Source organism: Homarus americanus, unplaced genomic scaffold, assembly GCF_018991925.1.
Source record: "Homarus americanus isolate GMGI-L3 unplaced genomic scaffold, GMGI_Hamer_2.0 scaffold29478, whole genome shotgun sequence".
NCBI lineage: Eukaryota > Metazoa > Arthropoda > Malacostraca > Decapoda > Nephropidae > Homarus > Homarus americanus.
In genome coordinates, this window is record NW_024747997.1 from 1421942 (window position 1) to 1442771 (window position 20830).

Below are 20830 nucleotides of genomic sequence, written 5' to 3' on the forward strand. Positions count from 1 at the left end.
GCGAGTACAAACTTTTGTGGAGCAACAATTGTAACAGAGACGTGACCGATCGCCCAAGGGCTAAAGGACCGGTCAGTGGTGCAGAGGACAAACGTGTGTTGTGACTGGCGCAGCCCAGCAGCTACACACAACTTTGACTTTGCTTTTATCATCTTCAACACTGATCGGTTCGTTAGGACTGTCCTTGGGTACAGATGCATTCAAGAGCCAGTTCATGACCAGTACTTGCTAACAGTGAGTAACAAAGACATAACCGATCGCCCAAGAGGCTAACGAGCCGATCAGTGGCGAAAAGGATAAAAGTAAAATTTGGTTTTGGGAATGACATCCACTTACACTTTGGCTGGCTAATCTGTTGTCCCTTGTGAACTTGACCTCTCCTGGCTTCCAACTATACCCAGTAACCCAGGTACCTTACAACCCACGCCACCACCTGACGTTTCCAGTTAGCTAAATATATGACCCAATAACATTAATTAGGATTATAATATACTATCACATACCTTCAATTATGGAAAATGATAATAAACATCATTAGTCAAGATTAATAAAGAATTACTTATATACTGTACACCTACACCAAGTATTTACACAAACCTGGTCACCATCACACCCCACCACAACAATAAGAAACACAGTAATACTCCTAAAATATATTACTGACACACCTGATTGTTTTCATATTTTCCATTTATTTAACTTATTATTCATTAATTATTTGTTCCTCAGTTTTCGGCGTCCTGCAGTACACGGCGGCGCCTCAGATGACCACTCTCTTGAGGCCCTGTCTGGGTGTCTGTGTGACGAAATTTCAGCCCAACTAATTTTGTAGACATCTTATCTATTTTGTCTTATTCAACAGTAAGAAGGGAAGGAGCACCACCACCCCTCACTGACCAACCAAACTTTTTCGGCGTGAGAATATTGTGAACTCTTGGAATAATCTACCAGTGTGTTTTATGACAGCCATGAAAATAATAGTTCCTCATGAAACAATAATCGTCTTCTACAATTATTTTTGGACTCGTTTTCTATGAGGAACATATTAAGTCCTTCTCACCACGGGCGGCGCTGTGGTATAACTCTCTGTGGGATCTTTCTGAGACTACAGGGAATATGTGAGGGTGTTAAGCTTCCTTATTTGATACCCCTTGAGCTGGGTGTTTTGGTCCTCGTGTGCTGCAGGGTGAATCAAGATGAGCAACATTGACATTACTGATCTTGTGGCACACATGAAGCCTGAGTAAGACTGTATTACACTTCCTTCTGTGGAAATGATTTTATGTGGCGGGTTAATTATGGAGAGACTGATGGCTGACTGCACGTTTGCATTATTTACTTGGATGTCTTTACACATTTGCTAATTTGTTTTCTGCTCTGAGTTTTCCCTTTAAACCTTCCATACAGTTCACAGAGGCAGCTTGTGGTGTAGCATATAAACTGTGGTGTACAGGAGCTAGCATCAGGAGGGGGCCCACTAATACCCAAATGTAGCCGCAATGAAGTCAAATAATGGTCCTACATGAATAAATCTGGTTACCAATCACCTCTCGACTAGTATTTGGTGTCACAAAGTAAAAAAAAATTGGAAAACTTAATTTAATTTGAGTTAATAGATCAAGTGCATGTACCTAACCTAACCTAACCTAACCTCGACTAGTATTTGGTGTCATAAAGTCACAAAAAATTGGTAAACTTAATTTAATCTGAGTTAATAGATCAAGTCCATGTACCTAACCTAACCTAACCTAACACAACTCAGATTCAATTCAGTTTACCAATTTTTTGTGACTTTATGACACCAAATAATAATCGAGAAGTGATTCACAGCCCGATTTACGCTTGTACGACCATCACTTGACTTCATTGCGGCTACATTTGGGTAATTACTCGCTCCCTTGGTACATGCACGCGATCTATTAACTCAGATTAAAGTAAGTTTTCCAATTTTTTGTGACTTTATGATACCAAATACTAGTCGAGAAGTGATTAGCAGTCCGATTTATTCATGTAGGACCATTATTTGACTTCATTGCGGCTACATTTTGCTACATTTGGGTAATTAGTCGGACCGTCAGGACGTAGTACTGTATAGTGGCACCCATAACTACTTGAAGGAATCTCTGACCTCAGTCATATCATTCTTGTTCTTTAACATTAAAATTTGACTTGGTGCAAGAATGGTTGTCAGTTCACAAAGGAAGTGGCATTACAGTGGTGTTCACAGAATTAATTGGTTAGCAGTTGTTCAGTTGAAATACGAGTAGAGTCATTATATTGAATGTAGTAAGTGCTGGGACGCTGGACAGTTCCAAAAGGAGGCGAGATAGATTCATGGACGACAGAGGGTGGCTGTAACTCCCGACAGGAGCTGTCAAGCACAGGCCAACCTGCCTATTGCAGACTCCTTATGTTCTTATGAATGTTAATTAGTCATTTAACCAGTGATGGTGGACAAAGACATGAGATGTGTATGACAGTACTGTACCAGTAGAGTCATTATACCAGTGTTTCCAGGTAGTCAAGTACAACTCTACTATCCAGGGTATTATAATCGTTTTGGTCATCCAGTCAACTTTAGTAGGTTATGTTAGGTTGCATTTGAGAAGCAGTGTTGTGACCGATTTTTACCTGTTAGGTTAGGTTCCAAATAGATGGATGACCGAAACAATAATTTTACCCTAACCAGACCAAAAGTTGCTTAATATGTACGGTATTGCTGTTCACACGAGAAGTGGTGCTTCCAAAATTTTAGATTCTGTGAATGAAATTTAAAAATAATATTGATTTATAAAGAGCAGAGTGTCGTGATGGCACCGAGTGTGAGCTTATTCAAGACCAGACTTGACCAACACTGGAGCAGGTTCAGGTACATTCAGGAGCCGGTGCATGCCCAGTACTTGCCAACAGTGTGTGACAGAGATGTGACCGATCGCCCAAGCTGCTAACAAGCCGATCAGTGGTGAAGAGGATAAAAGTACAGTAAAGAGAATGTCCAGTGTAAACTATTTTGAATTCTTTTAAAATTGTCCTTCAGAGAATTTACACCAACAAACCTCACATCTCAACTTAGCCTAACTGTTAGTCACTGATAAATATCTATTTTTGGGAGAACCATAATGTAAGTTAACCAAACTTGGACTGAAAATTAAATTCACATGTTGGACAACTGCCGAAAGGTCTCTCCTAAGTTGCCAGAGTGTGCTCAGCGGACAGCTCTGTTTCTCACTTCACACACGGCACGACCTCTATCACCAGGTTTGCTACTAATTTCCTTTGCAATATCAGTAACCATTTGCACACAATAAGTCAAAGTCTTGTCACAAGTGAAGTATTAGTGTCTGGTCTCTTTGATTATTTTCTTGTGTTGGATTTTATTTCATTTTACTTATTTATTTATTTATTTTTTTCAATTCACATTGAAGCATCAACTTCATGAGAACTGTTCATAATTTCAGTTAACCTGTAGAAATTTGTTGCATATTAGGGTGGTGATGTGATCGTGGTCCTCCATCACCTGAGAGTGAGTACTGTACTCTACAAGGTCCGGTGCAACTTACTTTGAACACCTTGTAATGTTGCCTTTTTTCCTACCTGTTAAAACCATTATTTCAATCTCATGATTAATTCATTTATTATGTAACTGAAAAGACGATTAATACCTTTTTTATTATTATTTTTCCTGAAAAAGAATCGCTTATTATTAATGTTTTATTTGTTCTCAAAGTGTTTTATTTACATGTACTGTACTGTTTGGTGTAATAGAGAGCCGAGTTAAAGAACTGTAATAAAATATCTGGTGGTTGGTGGTTGTATTTATTTCTGTTAATTTGAATATTCCAATTTAGAAATTTTGAAACTGAAAATTCAACTTTTGGTGAATGGTCAGAAAGATTATAATCATATTAAAAAATATCATTTTTAAAACACACACACAAAGCTTTTTAGAGAATTACTGTAACTTGATTTTTTTAATACCTTGTGATCTGAAGTCTTACAGTGAAGTAAATCCACAAATTGACTGTATGATGCGTCTCTCTAATGACTTACTGATACAATAAAAGTCTGTTATGTATGGCCTGACAGGCTTACCAATGACAGCCTTGTTTTGTCAGTGTTTGTGACATTAATACTTTGCTGTGTGTGATACCGACAGCTAGTTGACTCTGACCACAATGTCTCGGGACTCGGGGGTGACTTCTTAAGCTCTGTTGCTGGTACAGTACAGGTGGCAGCAGGTTGCCAGTGGTCATGCTGTGTCAGGGATGTTAAACAAGGCATTAAAAATATAAGTCACAATGTAAATCATGATCAGCACCAGACCTTGGGTATGAGGCACAGGGCTCTGGTCAAGTCTGGTGATCACACGGTATTGCACAGTCGTGAAAATGTTAAAGTGGCCAGAGTTTAGAGATTTGTGAAGTTTGTAGACTTGGATAATTTGATAACTACTGTACTGTACCTGTATTCAAATACTGTACATAAATTATTACATGCTGTACATCAATTACATACAATAAATATCAGTAAAGGGTCATCCAATAATTAAGGATATATTGATTTTGCAGATTTATCATACCAGTGGAGCCTTGTGCGGCCACAGATGAGCCACCGACCAAAAAACAAAAGCTGACTGGTGAGTAAGGTGATGACCTAACCTTCCCTCAGGTAACATTAGGGTCATTAATTTTCAGGTGAAATTAGCTGGATTTTCTATTCAGGTGATCCAAAATATGTCCATTGTAATCAGTGCTCCATCTTCACCCAAATTTAACGAGTCCTTACTGTACTGTATTATGTTCATCATTATTTTAGATAATGAGAAATTTCCAAATGTTCATATATTTGTTTAAATAATTAAGAAAATTTGATGTGATAATCTTGTGGCAGCTGTGGTTGTAGTTGAGTTGCCAAGTCATTATTTAAGCAACTATAGCTGCCTTTAGTAGGGATTACTGTTATTCTTGTAGTTTTTATACTGTACTGTACTTCCTGTGTGAGCAACTGGGATAGCAAAAAATTTGATTGTGATAATATTTATAAATTTATTTAGTCAGAAAGAGATGTAGTGATAATATTGTACAGTATATGATATGACTTAATGGTTTCCAGTAAAATTGTCTTTAATTTTGGTATTTGTATTGCCTGTGTAGTTCTGATGTATAGAGAAGATTTACTTATCCATAATGTACAGTTTTTGAGAGCAGTAATCAAGCTGCAGTCCCTGTAACATGGCCGTCTTTTCAGCGACTTTAGTCAGGTTGAATTTTGATTTGTCAGCCCTCAGTTATACTGTAGCTATAGTGTGTTTGTGATCATGGGCAACAGAATAATGTGTTGACTTCTTTGTATATCTAGAAAATATAGTATACGTAGCAGGGCACTTGATTACAGTACAGTAGGTATATCATATATGTTATGTTCAGTGTGTTTTCATTGTCATACTTAATATAAACTATTATATACTGTATTACCTAAGTTTTTGCCTGATTTTTTCATGTGACATTTTAAAGAGTTTTTCTTTATTTTTAGGTACAAATAAGAAACGACCAAAATTGATGAAAGCTCCTAAGAGTAGCAAGCTGTGTCGGTCTCTGTGGTGTTTACGTGTTGGTGAAGATGTGAGTGGCCAGTGTACTTTCCCTAACTGTGACTTTATACACGATGTCTCCGCATTCTTGAGCTCTAAACCTGAAGATCTAGGGCAAGAGTGTCACAACTACCGCACATATGGCCGGTGTAATTACGGTTTCACTTGCAGGTAGGCTTGAGATGGATAATAGATTTGTAGTTGGATAAAGGAACTCAGAGGCCAATATTACCACCAATGTACTACAGTTAGATACTGTACTCTATTTTGTAGCTTATGGGTCATCAGCAATTGACATATGAAATACTAGTGGTAGAATACTCCTAGCCAGGCTACACAGTATTGTCAGCTGTGAAACACTCCTCACCTCACCCAGTGAATTAGGATTGAATCAAACTTGATGTGTGGGTCTGTTATCTCAGCGAGTAATATGGGGTGTGGTTTTTGGTTTAAGACCTGCCTACTGACACAACTGATAGGCTGTAGTGGCAGACCTCACAAATATATTGGTTGTGTGATTTGAAACTTGAGATTTGTAATCGATTTTTTGTATCAGAATTTACCCAGACCACAATATTGCTTCCTCGGTGAACTGGTAACAAAGTACGATGACCATCCCAACATAATACACTTACTTTATTGGCATAGTTCAGTACTGTGAGAGCCACCTGACATGGATATACAGTACTGTAAGCCAGAAATGGAAGATTGATCTTGAAGAATCTTCAAGCGTCAGTCATAACTACTGTAGGTGTCTCGGTAACCCTCCACCTACTATGACCAAGTAGCAGGTACTGAAACACGAGTGGTCGACTAGACCCGAGTTCACTCATATTCTCTCTGGCAGGGGTAGATGATTCATAATGGTAGATCTGGTCATCATGGTTGGGTGCTGTGTTGGATAGTCACAGCTCTCAGTAGACCTTCATGTCTTCAGAACAAGAATGACAATCAGTCTGCAATAGATCATTAGATTGACCCAGGGCATCATCAGGAGGTTCTGACTAGGACTTAAGGACCCCTGGAAGTCTCCCAGTATTATGGGCATTGTCTAACATCTGGTTCTGATAGAAAAAGGGGCTACCAGTCTGCAGTACAGTACAGTACTGTATAAGTTTGTGTGGTACATCAAAGCAGTGTTCTTTGTTTGTTAGTTTATTTTTGTCTGACATTTACATTGCATGTACTGTATGGTTCACTTTTTTTAGGTCTTTTTGAATTGCCTTTGACAGAAAGTGTCCATTGTTTCTAGGGACATTATAGAGTGTCAAGGATAACACTATACTGTGCTGCACTTGTTTGGCGGGAGACTTGGGGAGAGAAACCTTGCTACCGATTTATAAGAAATGGGAGCTAATTCTTGTGTGGGGTGTGTGGCTTTTCAATCATGGAGGTTTTGTAGCTCCTCTTCCTCTTGTCAACTGAGCTGGCTTTGGTTTGTAAGTCACTTGGTAGAGGTAAGTAATCAGAAGTAGAGGATTGATCCTTAAACACTTTTAAAGAGCTTCATACGAGCTACTAAATTGGCAGTTTTTCAAACCAGCAAACAAATCCAGCAATAGATCAAGCGTTTCCAGCTAGTGTTCCCAGTTTCTCTCAACCCTGACATGTCATTCTTTGTGGCCCAAAATTGGCATCACTCTCGAGTTGTACTTGTATACAGTACTATATTAAATTGAAGGTACGGTTATTTGCCATAGGTACTGTACAGGCATATTGTATGTCCTTATGATGAATTTGGATAATACTAAACTATATAAAATACTTGTAATTATTTATGAATGCGTATTAATTGTGTCCTTGGAACGATTTGAAAACACTGTTTTTATTTTGCTAGTGACAGCACAAGGCACAAAATCAAAACCTCACCCCAAAGTCTACAAATGTTTTCTTTCTTGCTCACACTTAATACAGCTAGACCCGCCACAGTAATAAAACTAGAGATTCATCTTGAATATTTACGTTTCTGTGATGCTGGAATTCGACTCTCCCTGTGTAGCTAACTGGAATTGTAGTACTGTACTGGATTTGCACGCTGGTTCGAAAATTTGTGTGTGATGCCGCCTTTAGTATTCTGTATGTGCAGCTAATCGTGTGGCCTTAGTAAAGTTGGAATGAGTAATGAACTATTGTTTGGAGCAACTTTGTGTGTACAGTACAGTACATTGGGCCAAAGACAAGACTTGGCCATCAACTAAGAGAATGAAACCATAAAACTGATGACTGCTTCAAACTTAATGCTTTTATTTTCTTGCAGATACGGTAGTGATCATATTGAAGGCTTGGGTAACAAGGTGAATGAGGAGCTGTGGTCCAAGTATACAGACAAACCAATAATCTGCAATACAATAAAGAAAGAGGTATGAACTTAATGTTTTCATCCCTAGAAGGTTTTGAACAGTTCCTCGTCATATGTTTACGATGACCCAGAAAAACTGTCTATTTGCCTCGAGAATAGTTATTGAAAGGGTACAAAGCAAAGTTACTGAATTTGGATAAATTTCTCATAAATTAATTTGAAATTAGCAGTAAATGTCGTAAAAATTATGTTTAAAAAAGAATTTTCTGGCCTTCAGTCCTTTGTTGAGTGACCTGCAAGACTTCTAATACACAGATCACCCTATGACAGAGGTGCCAACATAATATGTCTTGAGCAATCATTGGCAGGAAACACTATTCATGTTATTAATGATTTATATAACAAAATATCTCCTCACTCAGTCACATCTAGAACGTGCTGAAGTATCCAGTGGTGTGGTAGTCTACCTCTATTCAATAAGCTTAACTCCTGAATGGAACAAAACTTACTGTTGATGTGGATAGTGTTTATGACTGAGGCGCTGTACACTCCTGTTCAGCGGTGTCTTGTGGTGGTTGTTTCTCATGGGTCTTGAGGTCCCCTTAGGCTAAGATTAATGAAATTATTGTATAAGAAAATGTTGCATAAAGTAACAATAAAATAAACCTGGGTTAATGAATAATAAACAGGGGTCACCTGCTTGGGGTAGACCTTTGTTATCTCTTGTTCTAATACTTCACTCAAGTTATTTATTTTGTAGCACTAAACTTGTAAACAAACTCACAGGTAGACGACATGCACAGTGGTGATAGTAACGGTGATGCAGTACTGATGGTAATTTTGACTTGGGGTGAGGTAGTAATGGTGCTGAGGATTGGTTAGAGGAGGAGCTAGAGAGCACAAGGAATTAATTAAGGTGGTACTGTACTTAAGGATATTTTTGAGGCATTACTAAAATTTGTACTGTATTTTATAGTAAGCTGCACTCCCATTCTTGCCAAAGTTTGAGGGAGAAAAGTGTGGCTTATATTCATCAAAATACAGTACACTCTAATGTATTATGATGCTCTATTTCACGGTAATGCTTGGTCCCACTTATGATATAATGAAGGTCTATTTTAAACAGAATTATCACCATTTCTCCTGTGGTGAGTGACATAGAATGAGTTTTATATTAAATACTTGATCAATTTTCTCTTATCAGTAATGTTTTTGGGTTTTTTACCCAATTGCAGGTCCAACTACAATTACGAAAACGAAAATATGACTTTACAGAAGCATTGGACGCCCACCGGAGAACACAGTCAGAAATGGCAAAGGGTGAAGCCAATGACAAAAAGAAAATAACAGATGGAATAAATGAAAAAACTTCCAGTTCCGAAAAAGATTGTAATGATAAAGAAGATGAAGCAAAAGATAATGAACCTGCTCCTGAACCTGCTCCTGAACCTGCTCCTGAAGATGTTATAAAACTCACTGCTAGAGAAAAGAAGAAGGTAGGAGACCAATATAACAAAATAATCATAACAGATTTTTTTCTTCAAAGTTTATTATATGAATGTTTATCAGAGTGCTGTACTGTACCTATTGAAATGGTTATTCAATCTTGCAGTCATTTGTACACACGTTTCCCTATTCATTGCAGTGAAACAAAGTGAGTCCCATAAACTTGACTGCCTTTACTCTCCTAATACAGGGTACTAGTAAATTCAGGTACATTGCTATGATACACTACATTGTTGAATACTATATTAAATCTTGTTGTGTCCAGATTGAATGGAGAGACAAGACATACTTGGCTCCTCTTACCACACTGGGGAATCTACCCTTCCGCCGCATCTGTAAGCGGTATGGAGCTGATATAACATGTAGTGAAATGGCCCTTGACTCGTGCCTTCTGAAAGGATCCCCTAACGAGTGGGCCCTTATCAAGCGTCATGAATCTGAAGATTGTTTTGGTATCCAGGTACGGTATTTTATTTCATTTCAAAATTGATAATAAATTATATATCTTTAATGATTGTAAACTTTATACAGTATTAACTACCAACCTGCTCACCTGTGTACTTGGAATACCTAAATACAGATAACCCAACCACTCATTTTAACTCTACCAAACAGTGTATATATATAGTATATTCACTTCAACTCCAAACTCCAGTACTATATTCTTTCTCCTCTGATATTCCTCGTACCATTGCCTTATTCACCATGTACACCTTAATAACTCAGTGTTTACATCAACATGGCTGTTCAGATATTATAATTTCCCTCTCACCAAAGCTCTGATATATTACATACATCAACTCATCCCAGAACTTGTCCTTTTCTTTCTCACTCAGCCCTGCCTGGGGTGGGGGGTACATGCAGCTATAACAATCACCAGAATATTTCCTACCTGTAGCTTCAGAACCATAATTCACACATTAAAATTTTTCACACACCCAGCACTTTCTCCAAACATTTCTCACACACCCAGCACTTTCTCCAAACATTTCTTCTCCAAACCAGTCAAGATCTCTACACCACCTGTCCCAAATTAAATACATTTCCAATAGATTTTATACCCAACTAAATTGGGTTCATTCACTTTTGATTGCATGTAGATTCTTATGGCATTCATGTCTACATTGTATACTGTAGGTGATTTTTGTATGACAGGTTTACTTTGGTTTTGGGGTTTGTATAGTTATAATTAGTGAAGATGGGTAACTCAATGAGAACAATCAAGAAAAATGGAAAACATCTCCCTGGCGAAATCTAGTGAGGTACAGTCACCCACGAAAGTCCTGCCACCTCTCCTCCTAAACCATGAATCCCAAGATTCAGACTTGTGAACCTGAAGCATTTATGAACAGAATAATGCATCAGCGTCCACTGCTTCAGGCTCACGAGTCTGAATCTCAGGGTTCAAGGTCCAGGAGGAGAGATGACAGGGCTTCTGGGGGTGACTGTACCACCTAGGTACTGAGCCTTGAATCGAGCCTACAGTGCTTGTTCCTCACTAGGGTAATACTATGTGTACAGTGTTGCTCAGACTTATGGGAAATAAACTAAAGGCTCTGTTGCCCTCATTGAATGACTCACTCTGGCAACAATCAGCTGTCAGACCCCCTGAAGGGTTCTAATGTTATCTGATACATAAAGGGATAGTATGTACAGTCCAGATGAAAGTCCAGTGTGTGTAAAAACTGTTGAGCCCAGTAACCTTTTTACATTACTACATGTACTTAATAAAAACATAAAGATAAGAAGAAAAATTATTCTATAATATTTTATCATGTGTCCCTTGGATTTTAACACTAGTTAAAGTCAGTTCATCTTGGCTTCCAAAATGTTTAAGAATTTATCACAAAGTATCTTCATTGTCCTGAGCTTGAGAGCCTTCAGGTGAGGTAGTGGTGATGTGTTCTCTGTCAACAGACTGTGTTTCATCTGAGTCTTGAGTTATAAGGTCATTCAAGCTCTTGAGTATTCTTGCAGTTTGCTTTGTGAGGGTTTTTCTTTTTACATGATGAAACGGCCTGCACAGTACAGCTTCTATTGCAGTCGGTGTTGGTTCTGACACAGCTTGAAGGAGGTTGAGGTGGATTTTCTTCGTTTCTACTGCAGACTTTGTTGGATTCTTCATCTTTTTGAGTAAAATTAATTAGTGTGTCAATGGCTTTGGAAGTTTTCTGGGCCTCCTGGGAGATAATTTCCAAGATGGAACAGAATTAGTTTTCCAAAATTTATTAGAGTGATGCAGTTTATACTGTGACCTGAGCTTTGTAGGTAACTCATTAAGTGTTTGTCTTACTCAGGTGTGTGGCAGCAATCCCAAAACCATGGTGAAGTGTGCCCAGCTCTTGGATGCAAATGCTGAGGTAGACTTTCTGGATATCAACATGGGCTGCCCCATTGACTTCATCTACAATCGGGTAATTATGTGTCAGTGTTTCAAACTGTAGTGAGGTAGTGACGCCATGCTGCCCTCACCATATGTCAGACATGCATTCTTGAAAAGTGAAACATATTCTCTATTGTAAGTTACCTTAAATCTTTTAATAAATTAGGGCAATAATAATTTCAGAAAGGTATGTGGAAACAGTAATACTATTTTATTAATACAGTATAAATAAAGATAATCAAGGTATCAGACTATTTTATATAATGAACATTAATTATTTATTAACTTTTCTTGTGGCAGATCAACTCATTAGAAGCTTCTGGACCATCAACAGACTCACTTAAAGGGAACTGTTAATTTCTAAGTAAACTGTAATTAGTGAGTTGTGTTCTCATTCCTTTCAGTAATCCTTCTTTTCTATTCATGATTACAGTGGCTGATGGATTTATTTTTTCCATAGGGAGGTGGGAGTGCCTTGTTGCGTCGTCATGGCTGCTTGGAACACATGGTACGAGGCATGACAAACGTTTTATCCAAACCTCTCACACTGAAGATGAGAACAGCGGTGTACAATGATACTCGTGTTGCTCACAAAATTATTGAGAAGGCCAAGTTGTGGGATGTGTCTATGGTTACAGTGAGTTTTACATATCTTTATATGTTACAGTACTGTATCAGTTACCTGCTTTAATACTTTACAGCAGCACAACATATTATGATACATGTTTTGTAAACTTCTTGATCACATCTCAATGTTTATCATTTGTAATAATACAGTACTGCTGTCAAACTTTCTCACTCACTCAAACATTCAAATTTGTTCTTGTGTTTTCAGCTTCATGGACGCTCCAAAGAACAAAGATACCTAAAAATTGCAGACTGGGACTACATCAATGAGTGTGCTGCAGTAGCAGACCCCATCCCACTATTTGGAAATGGTGATATCTTAAGCTTTGAGGATTATAACTATCATCGGGAGCATTCTAATGTGGCAGGTAGTACTGTACTCTGTTTTGTTTTCCTTAAGGATATTATCTTCACAGAGGCTCTGTTTGTGAAATGAAAAATTGCATTACTGTATTTGATTGTAGACAAACCTCAATAAAATATCATGGATTGAAGGTGTGGAACAGCATACCCTTATGCACATGAAGAAAGACTATACTCAGGTCTTTTAAATCATCACCAGAAACATGTCTCCTGTATAAATTTAGAAATGTTGTTTATAATTTATTCTCACTAAAGAGTTAATGAATAATTTTGGCTGCACAAGATCTCTACATTATTCAATACTGTACTGTTTTGTCTTGTTGTTGTATCTCTGACTGATTCTGTTTTGAACTTTGTGTCATTACTTACTTATACTTAGTATTATGATTAGTATTTCTGTAGTTTATTTATATACCCTGTACTGTACAGTATTCCCAAACCTATCTACTCAGAAAAAAATTCTTATTTATGATTTCCAAATGTGAACTTTAGTACTAAATAATTTTCTTTTATCGAAGGCATGATGATAGGACGAGGTGCACTCATCAAGCCTTGGATTTTCAAGGAAATAAAGGAGCAACGTCATTGGGACATCTCCTCAAGTGAACGTTTAGACATGCTCAGAGAATATACTAATTATGGTCTAGAGTATTGGGGTAGTGACACAGAGGTGAGACTTACACTACTCTACACTATAACTTTTATGTGTTTTTCATCATAGTTGACAACTCTCCCTTCCAAGTGTGTGTTGTTTACCAGTAATGCTGTAGCTACTGTACTGTACTGTATACTCAGTTGTAGTATTTGGCTCACTAAAATTTAAGGTAAAAGAGCCCCCAGATATTTTGAAATGTGGGCCACTACTGAAATTCTTACTTGATAAATTGTAGATTCCATGACAATTTTGAGTATTTCTTTCTGGCAGATTTTGTTCATTTTAACAAATATAAACACATCATATTCATGGTTAAGGACAAATCAGAGTGTCAAGAGCAAAGATGAATCACATGTGATCACCAAACTAGAGTTACTAAATGTAAGTTGAACATTTACACTAACACTGTGGGTATGTCAGCCCCCCATACACTAACTACTTGATGGAACCTGTAAGGACCAGTGGACAGTGTCAAGAGTATTGTTACATGACTCAACAACTGAGTATTCTTTATGAAATATCACCTAAAATAAGTATAATTGACTGCTCTGGCAACTGGTAAAATACTTAAGAGTAAATCACATAAATCAGTGATCACTATTAAGAACTTTTGTGTTGAGGTAAAAGCATCAGGGGAACAATAAAAAGTCAGAATTATATACATGGAGTCTTTTAGGTTGTGGCCAGAGGTACAGTTTTCTATGATGAGAACATGACAGAATGAACATATGTCAAGGATGATCATTTTGGCCATGTCTTTATGTCTTCCATTATTACTTGGAGACCATATTGTGTCAGAGTTGATGGATCTCTCTGTGGCTGGAGACTTTGTTATGTATATGCAGTACTGTACTAACACTCACTAAGCTAAGAGAACATGACAACAGTTGGCTCTGTAATATTAGTGTAGTACCTTGAGCTTCCCCTCATATCTTGACCATAAAGTGGGATGTCAGTCTTCATTCCTGATTTAAATTCTTAGTCATATGATAAGTATATTTTATAACCTGAGTAATAAGTAATATGGTATTGTTTTTCTTAGCCTAGTTTATTTGATCACATTCTTAACATTGTCTTGAGCAGAGTAAATCTAAGGTTTACGCGTATGTTTTAGGGTATTGAGAAGACCCGGAGATTTTTACTGGAGTGGCTGTCGTTTTTACACCGTTACATCCCGGTGGGCATCCTGGAACAGACCCAGAGGATGAATCAGCGCCCCCCGGCATACCAAGGTCGGGATCATCTTGAAACCATGATGGCTTCTCGCAGTGTAACTGACTGGGTCAAGATCAGGTAGGACTAATGTGTGTCTGTGTATGTTCTTTATATCTTATTTGATTTTAAGGTGAGATGACCTTCATTCGGGCGGTTCACCTTATGTAAAGTTCATTGAACCCGTGGATTTGGCGGCCGATCTGGGCAAGTACTCTTATGATTAATCACCGGCCAATCATATAATTAGGATTTAAATAATTAGTTACCTTCTCCATCATTAACATGTACTGTAAACTTTAGTACAGGTAACCCTCGTTTGGCATTAATTTGCTTTAGTGATGAAAATTTTGACGCCCTTTCTTGTTTAACGTTAAGTCAGAATTCAGTTTAGTGATAGCTCACTGGGAAGGGGAGAAACTGGGGATGAGGTGGCCTGTGAGATGGCACGTTGCCACCGTTACATGTTATGAAACTATAAAAGATGTGTAAAAATCATTACAATACAGTACAGTAATGTGGCTTGGGAGAAAATATAAAATGATGAGCACGGGTGTGTATGTGTGGAGGCAGTGGATGTAACTGTGTCACCGACTTGCTACCCCACCACACTCCCTCCCTCGATGTGATGTTATGGCACACATTTACACACACACGTCTCTTGAGCCAGCTGGGTAACTGCCCGGCAGAACTGTGTGGCATCACCCAGAGGATGGTTTGAGTGTAGAAGGAGCTAATTTTTTGTACAAAATATGTGCTATTGTATACAGTCTCTCCTCGACTTACGGCATATTCGACTTTCGACAACCTGGACATACGACGGCCATGGTCGTATAAAATATTTTTTCACATTACGTATTTTCGAGTCCCGACGTCAGTGATCGCGCTGTGTACTGAAAAATTTCTCGTTTGTAATTCCCTTTAAAATGGCTAGCAAGCATAAAAGTGAGAGTTCTCGTGGTGCTGAGAAGAAAAAGAGACCCATTTTAGAATTTCTCTGTATTATTTTTGCATTTTCGACTTACGACCTGGTCGCCGCAACAGAACCCCATCGTAAGTCGAGGAGAGACTGTACTGTGTATCAATTTTATTATTTATCATTGCAATTTTTTTTCATTTTATGGCTTATATAAGTGTAAATTTGTTCAGATTAGTCTCACCTTATGCTTACTAAATCATTTAACTCTGAACCACATCATTAATGCAGATATTAGGTGTTAATAAATCAATCGTTATCTTCTAAAAACTTTTACAACAAACTCGTATATTGGAGAATACTTCAAGGGTCATTTTGTCTGAGATTGTTATGGGATCAGTTAACGAGAGCAAAAACAGTACTGTACTCGACTCATTTTCAGATGAGTAGCAAGACTTAAAGCTGGGCTGCATAAAGGATCTTTGCTTGACATATTATCTTGTCCTCTTATTCTTAAGCTTGTGTAGGCCTCACATGCCACTTGTGAAGCTTTACAAACTATTAATGGTGGATTATGATGTTAAATCCTCTTTTATGGCTCAGGAGGTGAGCAAGTCACCAGACCTCACGCCCTCCTCCCTATAACAAAGTCCTTAACTGACACAGGGAGCTGTAAGTTTGTTCACTATCTCCCCACAGGGTTGGATGAGCTCAAGAGTATGAAGACTCCTACACTTGTAATCCTCATTAGATCTAAATCCAGAATAGGCTAAGTGAATAGGGTGCACTTACATCATCTGTTAAACATTGCTCTTCTTGTGGGCACTGGCAGGCTCTGCCTAAGGTTTCTTGGCATTTAGCTGATTCACCTTTATAAAGTTAAGACTATATGCAGAAATGTTTAGCATGTATGTTACTCTAATATTTGGTTTTCAACACAAGTGTAAATGTGAAAGTTGGTATCAAAATATATTGAAAGGATTGTGTGCCACTGCTGTAAGTGGTAGTCCCCATAATGTAGGGGACTGACACTTTATCTTTCTTGACTTTGTTTCTCTTCTTGTTCTCAGTGAGATGCTGCTTGGGCCAACTCCATCTGACTTTGAGTTCCTACCAAAGCATAAGGCCTCAGCCTACTGATTACTGTGTTCTTTAGTGACCTGTTACAGTATATAGTAGCCTTAAGATGTTTCATGAGACCGATAACTTTTGTAAAATATAGACAAACACAATATAAAAATACATGTACAGTACAGTAATTCAATACAAAATAAGGGTTCACGGACTGGAGGCCCAAACAAAGCTGAAAAGGTTTATTTATTTACTAAACATAGCCAAGAAATGTACAGTGTTGATACACCATACATAAATAGCACAATACATCACAGCCCAGTGACCCACAGACTCAGTAGTATAGAACTGTAATACTGGATGATGGTTGTGTTCATTAATCAGCAACTTGGGTAAATTTTACTATTGAAGGTTAATGTATTCTTGCCTCATGAAGAGCCACTAAAATGGGAAGGAATGAGTTTTTCTTAATATTTTTATCTTTTTTTTTTTTTGTGGATGAAACTTTGTATGTCCAGACATAAACATTGGAGCTATTGCATCATAGCATACTGCCTTGTGTGTTCAGGATGGCATCCACTACATAGAGTACAATATACTGTAGGTACAGTAAACCATCGATAACTCCGCATGGATATGGTCTCAGAATGTATTATAGTATAACTCGGGTAATGCTGAGATATATAAAATTATCTGGGAAAATCTTTGTATATCTGACCACCTGCATCACCTACCATGCCTCTGTGTCACCTACCATACCTCTGTATCACCTACCATGCCTGTATCACCTACCATGCCTGTGTCACCTACCATGCCTCTGTGTCACCTACCATACCTCTGTGTTACCTACTATGATGCTTCATTCTTCACCTCCAGTGCTGGTAAGTGTTACTTTTTTACATTTAGTGATTACATGTACACCCACTGAAAAATTATTCGGCACCCTTGGCTCTGATACACTCCTGCAACGATCACTGATATAGAAGCCGTGATTACGTGGTGTGGTTGGTACCCCCCGTCTCTCTCTGTACACACATCACGGCTTCTGTACCAGTAATCGTTGTAGGAGTGTATCAGAGCCAAGGGTGCCGAATAATTTTTTAGTGGGTGTACATATATATAGGTCGATATTTTTTATCGTATTTTTGTGGGAGGGAGGAAGTGCCTCGATAAGTCAGAATTTGGGATAACTCAGCAAGGCCAGAGCCCCATATGTGCCGAGTTATCGAGGGTTTACCGTAATAAAAACATACTAATTGACAAGAAGTGACATCTTGATCTAACATTGTTCATTAATCTGTTGTTTTATTACTGTACTTAATAAAAGCTAAATGTTGCATCAGTTCCTGCCGATGGGCTACAGTTCTTTCTCTTTACTCAAATTGCTGTTAACGGAAGAATTGTGGTTAATGGAAAATTTTAAAAAATAATATTGTATCATGACAGACTTATTCATTCCCATATTTTGGGTCTTTTCATGAGGTAAGAAAACATCCATCTTGTATAGAAAAATTGCCTCAAGTTGTGCAGCCATCATCCAGTGTATAACCTACTCATTAGTCTGCCTATGTCAGTACACCTATAAAAATTAAACATGTTTTCTAACACATCCAAATAGATAAACCAAAGATTATATGATGTCTTTCCTGGACTCCTGAAGATGTCTTGAATAAAGACGAAAGCCAAGGTGCTCCATTGTTTCCCTTTTTCCTGTGTGATTTTATCAAGATTTTTCTTATCCACATTTTCATTGTGGATCTACACGAAATATATATATATATTGGTTTCCTGCATCCTCCTCTACCACTTTGCAGTACTCCCTTCTACATCAGTTGTGTCAGCTCGGCAAGCTTAATGAAGGTATGATGCGCCTTGACTCACTATGAATGTGCTGTCACGAGCTATTTTTTCATCTCTCTTGATCTTCCATTTCCTTTGACTCAGCCTGAATCATTAGACTACTCAGTGCAGCTCTATATCATTAAAGGCTCACTGTCCAAATGTTCTAAGTATCCTCCATTTTGTGGTACAGTGTTGGCCTTAATACCTGTATGGTAATGGATGGCTGTGCATTTGCTGTCGTCAGCCTTCTGTCTGATGCTTTCATTTTGATGCTTTCATTTGCCCTTGTTCAGCGTGCCACAACTGACACACTTCACGGCCAAGTTCGTCCAAGATTTTAACATTCTCTTCTTAATTAAATTCTTTCTTTTCTTTTGCTCACTTGAGTTGGAAGGAGAAGCAGCTGCTGAGCGTTAGACCAGTGGTTCCCAACCTCAGGTCGCGACCCAAATGAGGGTCGCGGGGTGTCCTCAATGGGGTCGCGAGGGGCCCTCGGACAATTTTAAAAATATAGTACTTATCATAAAGTAAAACAAATTTTTGCTTAACATTCAAGCTATATAATATATATTATATGCCCGAGGGTCACGACACCGTATTGTTGGGAAATTTAGGGTCGCAGCCAAAAAAGGTTGGGAACCACTGGTTTAGACTCTTGGTTAGCGATGCATGTGGTAACCCGAGCAGAATTGCAAGAGAAAAGTGGAAATGTCTTGTCTTTGAGTGACACTGTGACGGCAGCTGGGGAAGTACACATGCACAGTACTGTAGTACAGTAGTTGTATGGCTTCCAGTCTGGTTTTTCTCGTGAAAAAAAAAGAAAATTAAATTAAAAGTTGTGAAATAACCCAAGGCTACTGTATACTGTACTGTAGTATTAGGCTATAGTTTAACAGGTGAGTGGTTATGCAGTTTTATTATACTGTATTGCCCTGCAGTAATTACCAAGGGATATATCTATATTTTACCATTTAATATAAATTAATTTTTATCTTAAGTTAATATCCACAACTAAAAAGCTTTTAGTAACATTCTGAATTTCAAACAATGTCAGAATGACAGTACAGTATAATGATGAATCATAATTAATAAGTTACAGTTTTTAAATGAGTACAGACATTCCCCAATTTACAAAGATCTGGTTTACAAAAGTCCAAAGTTAAGAAAAAAATTGTCCCATATTTTGATTTATGTAAAAAAAAAATCCGAACTTATAAAATTTTCTCCAATTTTTCATCATTATTTCATATCACTGGGAGATACTGAGGTACTGGACCTGGTCAATTTACAAAGAATTTAACTAAAATTAAGACACAGTGTACTGTACGGTACAGTATTGAGAGTGGTTAACCAAGTTAAAAATAAAATACTGAACTTGTGGAGTAGTGGTTTAGTTATCATGGCTCACAGGATCACTACATGAAGCAGTGGCACAGTAACTCCCATGAGCTACACTGCAAGTTTCATTAAAAATATGTTTTGTAGCATGTTAAGACAATTTGGGGGGTTGTTTTTCCCCCAGTAGTAATGTATCTTGGGTTTTATAATGGGTCATAAGGGAAATATGTCTGATTTGCGAAAGGTTTTCAAGAATGGAACCCTTTCTTAAATTGGGGAATGCCTGTACAGTATCTGTGTGTGGGAAGAGATAACTACAAGGAAAAGATGAGTCACATACAGTATTGTGAAGGTTTTAGTATGAAGTGTTTTATATTAATGATGTAAACAGAATTTGTTTAATTCAATTAATTTTAATTCTTAGGGAAATCCGATTATCTACATAATGTCTCGGGTTTTATATGAGAAGCATTAAAGATAATAAGTACTGTACAGTGCTGTAAATACAGTATTACACGTTGATGTTACTTGCATTTTATGTAAATAAATACTGAAACCTCTATTTCTCTGTCACTTTGATTGATGGTGCCTATATTGCCTTGTACGGTAACTTTCAATAATGGTTGCCTGTCGTGTTGATAATAGACATTCTGATGACCATTTAGGTAAGAATTTGTTTAAAGTGTAGAAGCTTCCACCAACATCCCCTTGGTTAAGTCACACTGTAATCTTGTGTCAAAGAAGAACTCATGGAGACCAGATACTTCACCCATTACATAAATAACCATTACTGTACTGTACTTAGAACACAACTTACAAATAGTTTTATGTGCATGCTTAACATTTTGCTTTACTTAGTCTTTTATTTTAACATTCATATAAAAGTGACTAAAGTGCAGAAAGCATCAGGGAGTGTGTGGTTGTGAGATGCCATACTGTATGCATTTACCCGCCTTGACCATGGAAAGACTCTGGTTGATCTATTAGCTGGTAATACTGTGCTGTATGCATTCATCAGCCTTTGTTAC

General features: G+C 37.8%; 1 protein-coding gene across 1 annotated transcript; it reads left to right on the forward strand.

Annotated features, from left to right (window-relative positions):
- The first annotated feature begins 1086 nt into the window (after positions 1-1086).
- Positions 1087-20364, forward strand: LOC121879955 (tRNA-dihydrouridine(47) synthase [NAD(P)(+)]-like). The gene is made up of 12 exons (XM_042386798.1): positions 1087-1243; positions 4569-4636; positions 5533-5761; positions 7848-7950; positions 9125-9385; positions 9661-9855; positions 11693-11809; positions 12239-12415; positions 12614-12773; positions 13287-13438; positions 14538-14716; positions 16622-20364. The coding sequence occupies exons 1-12, from the start codon at positions 1197-1199 to the stop codon at positions 16689-16691; spliced, it is 1758 nt and encodes a 585-aa protein (XP_042242732.1). The 5' UTR covers positions 1087-1196; the 3' UTR covers positions 16692-20364.
- The last annotated feature ends 466 nt before the right edge of the window (positions 20365-20830 follow it).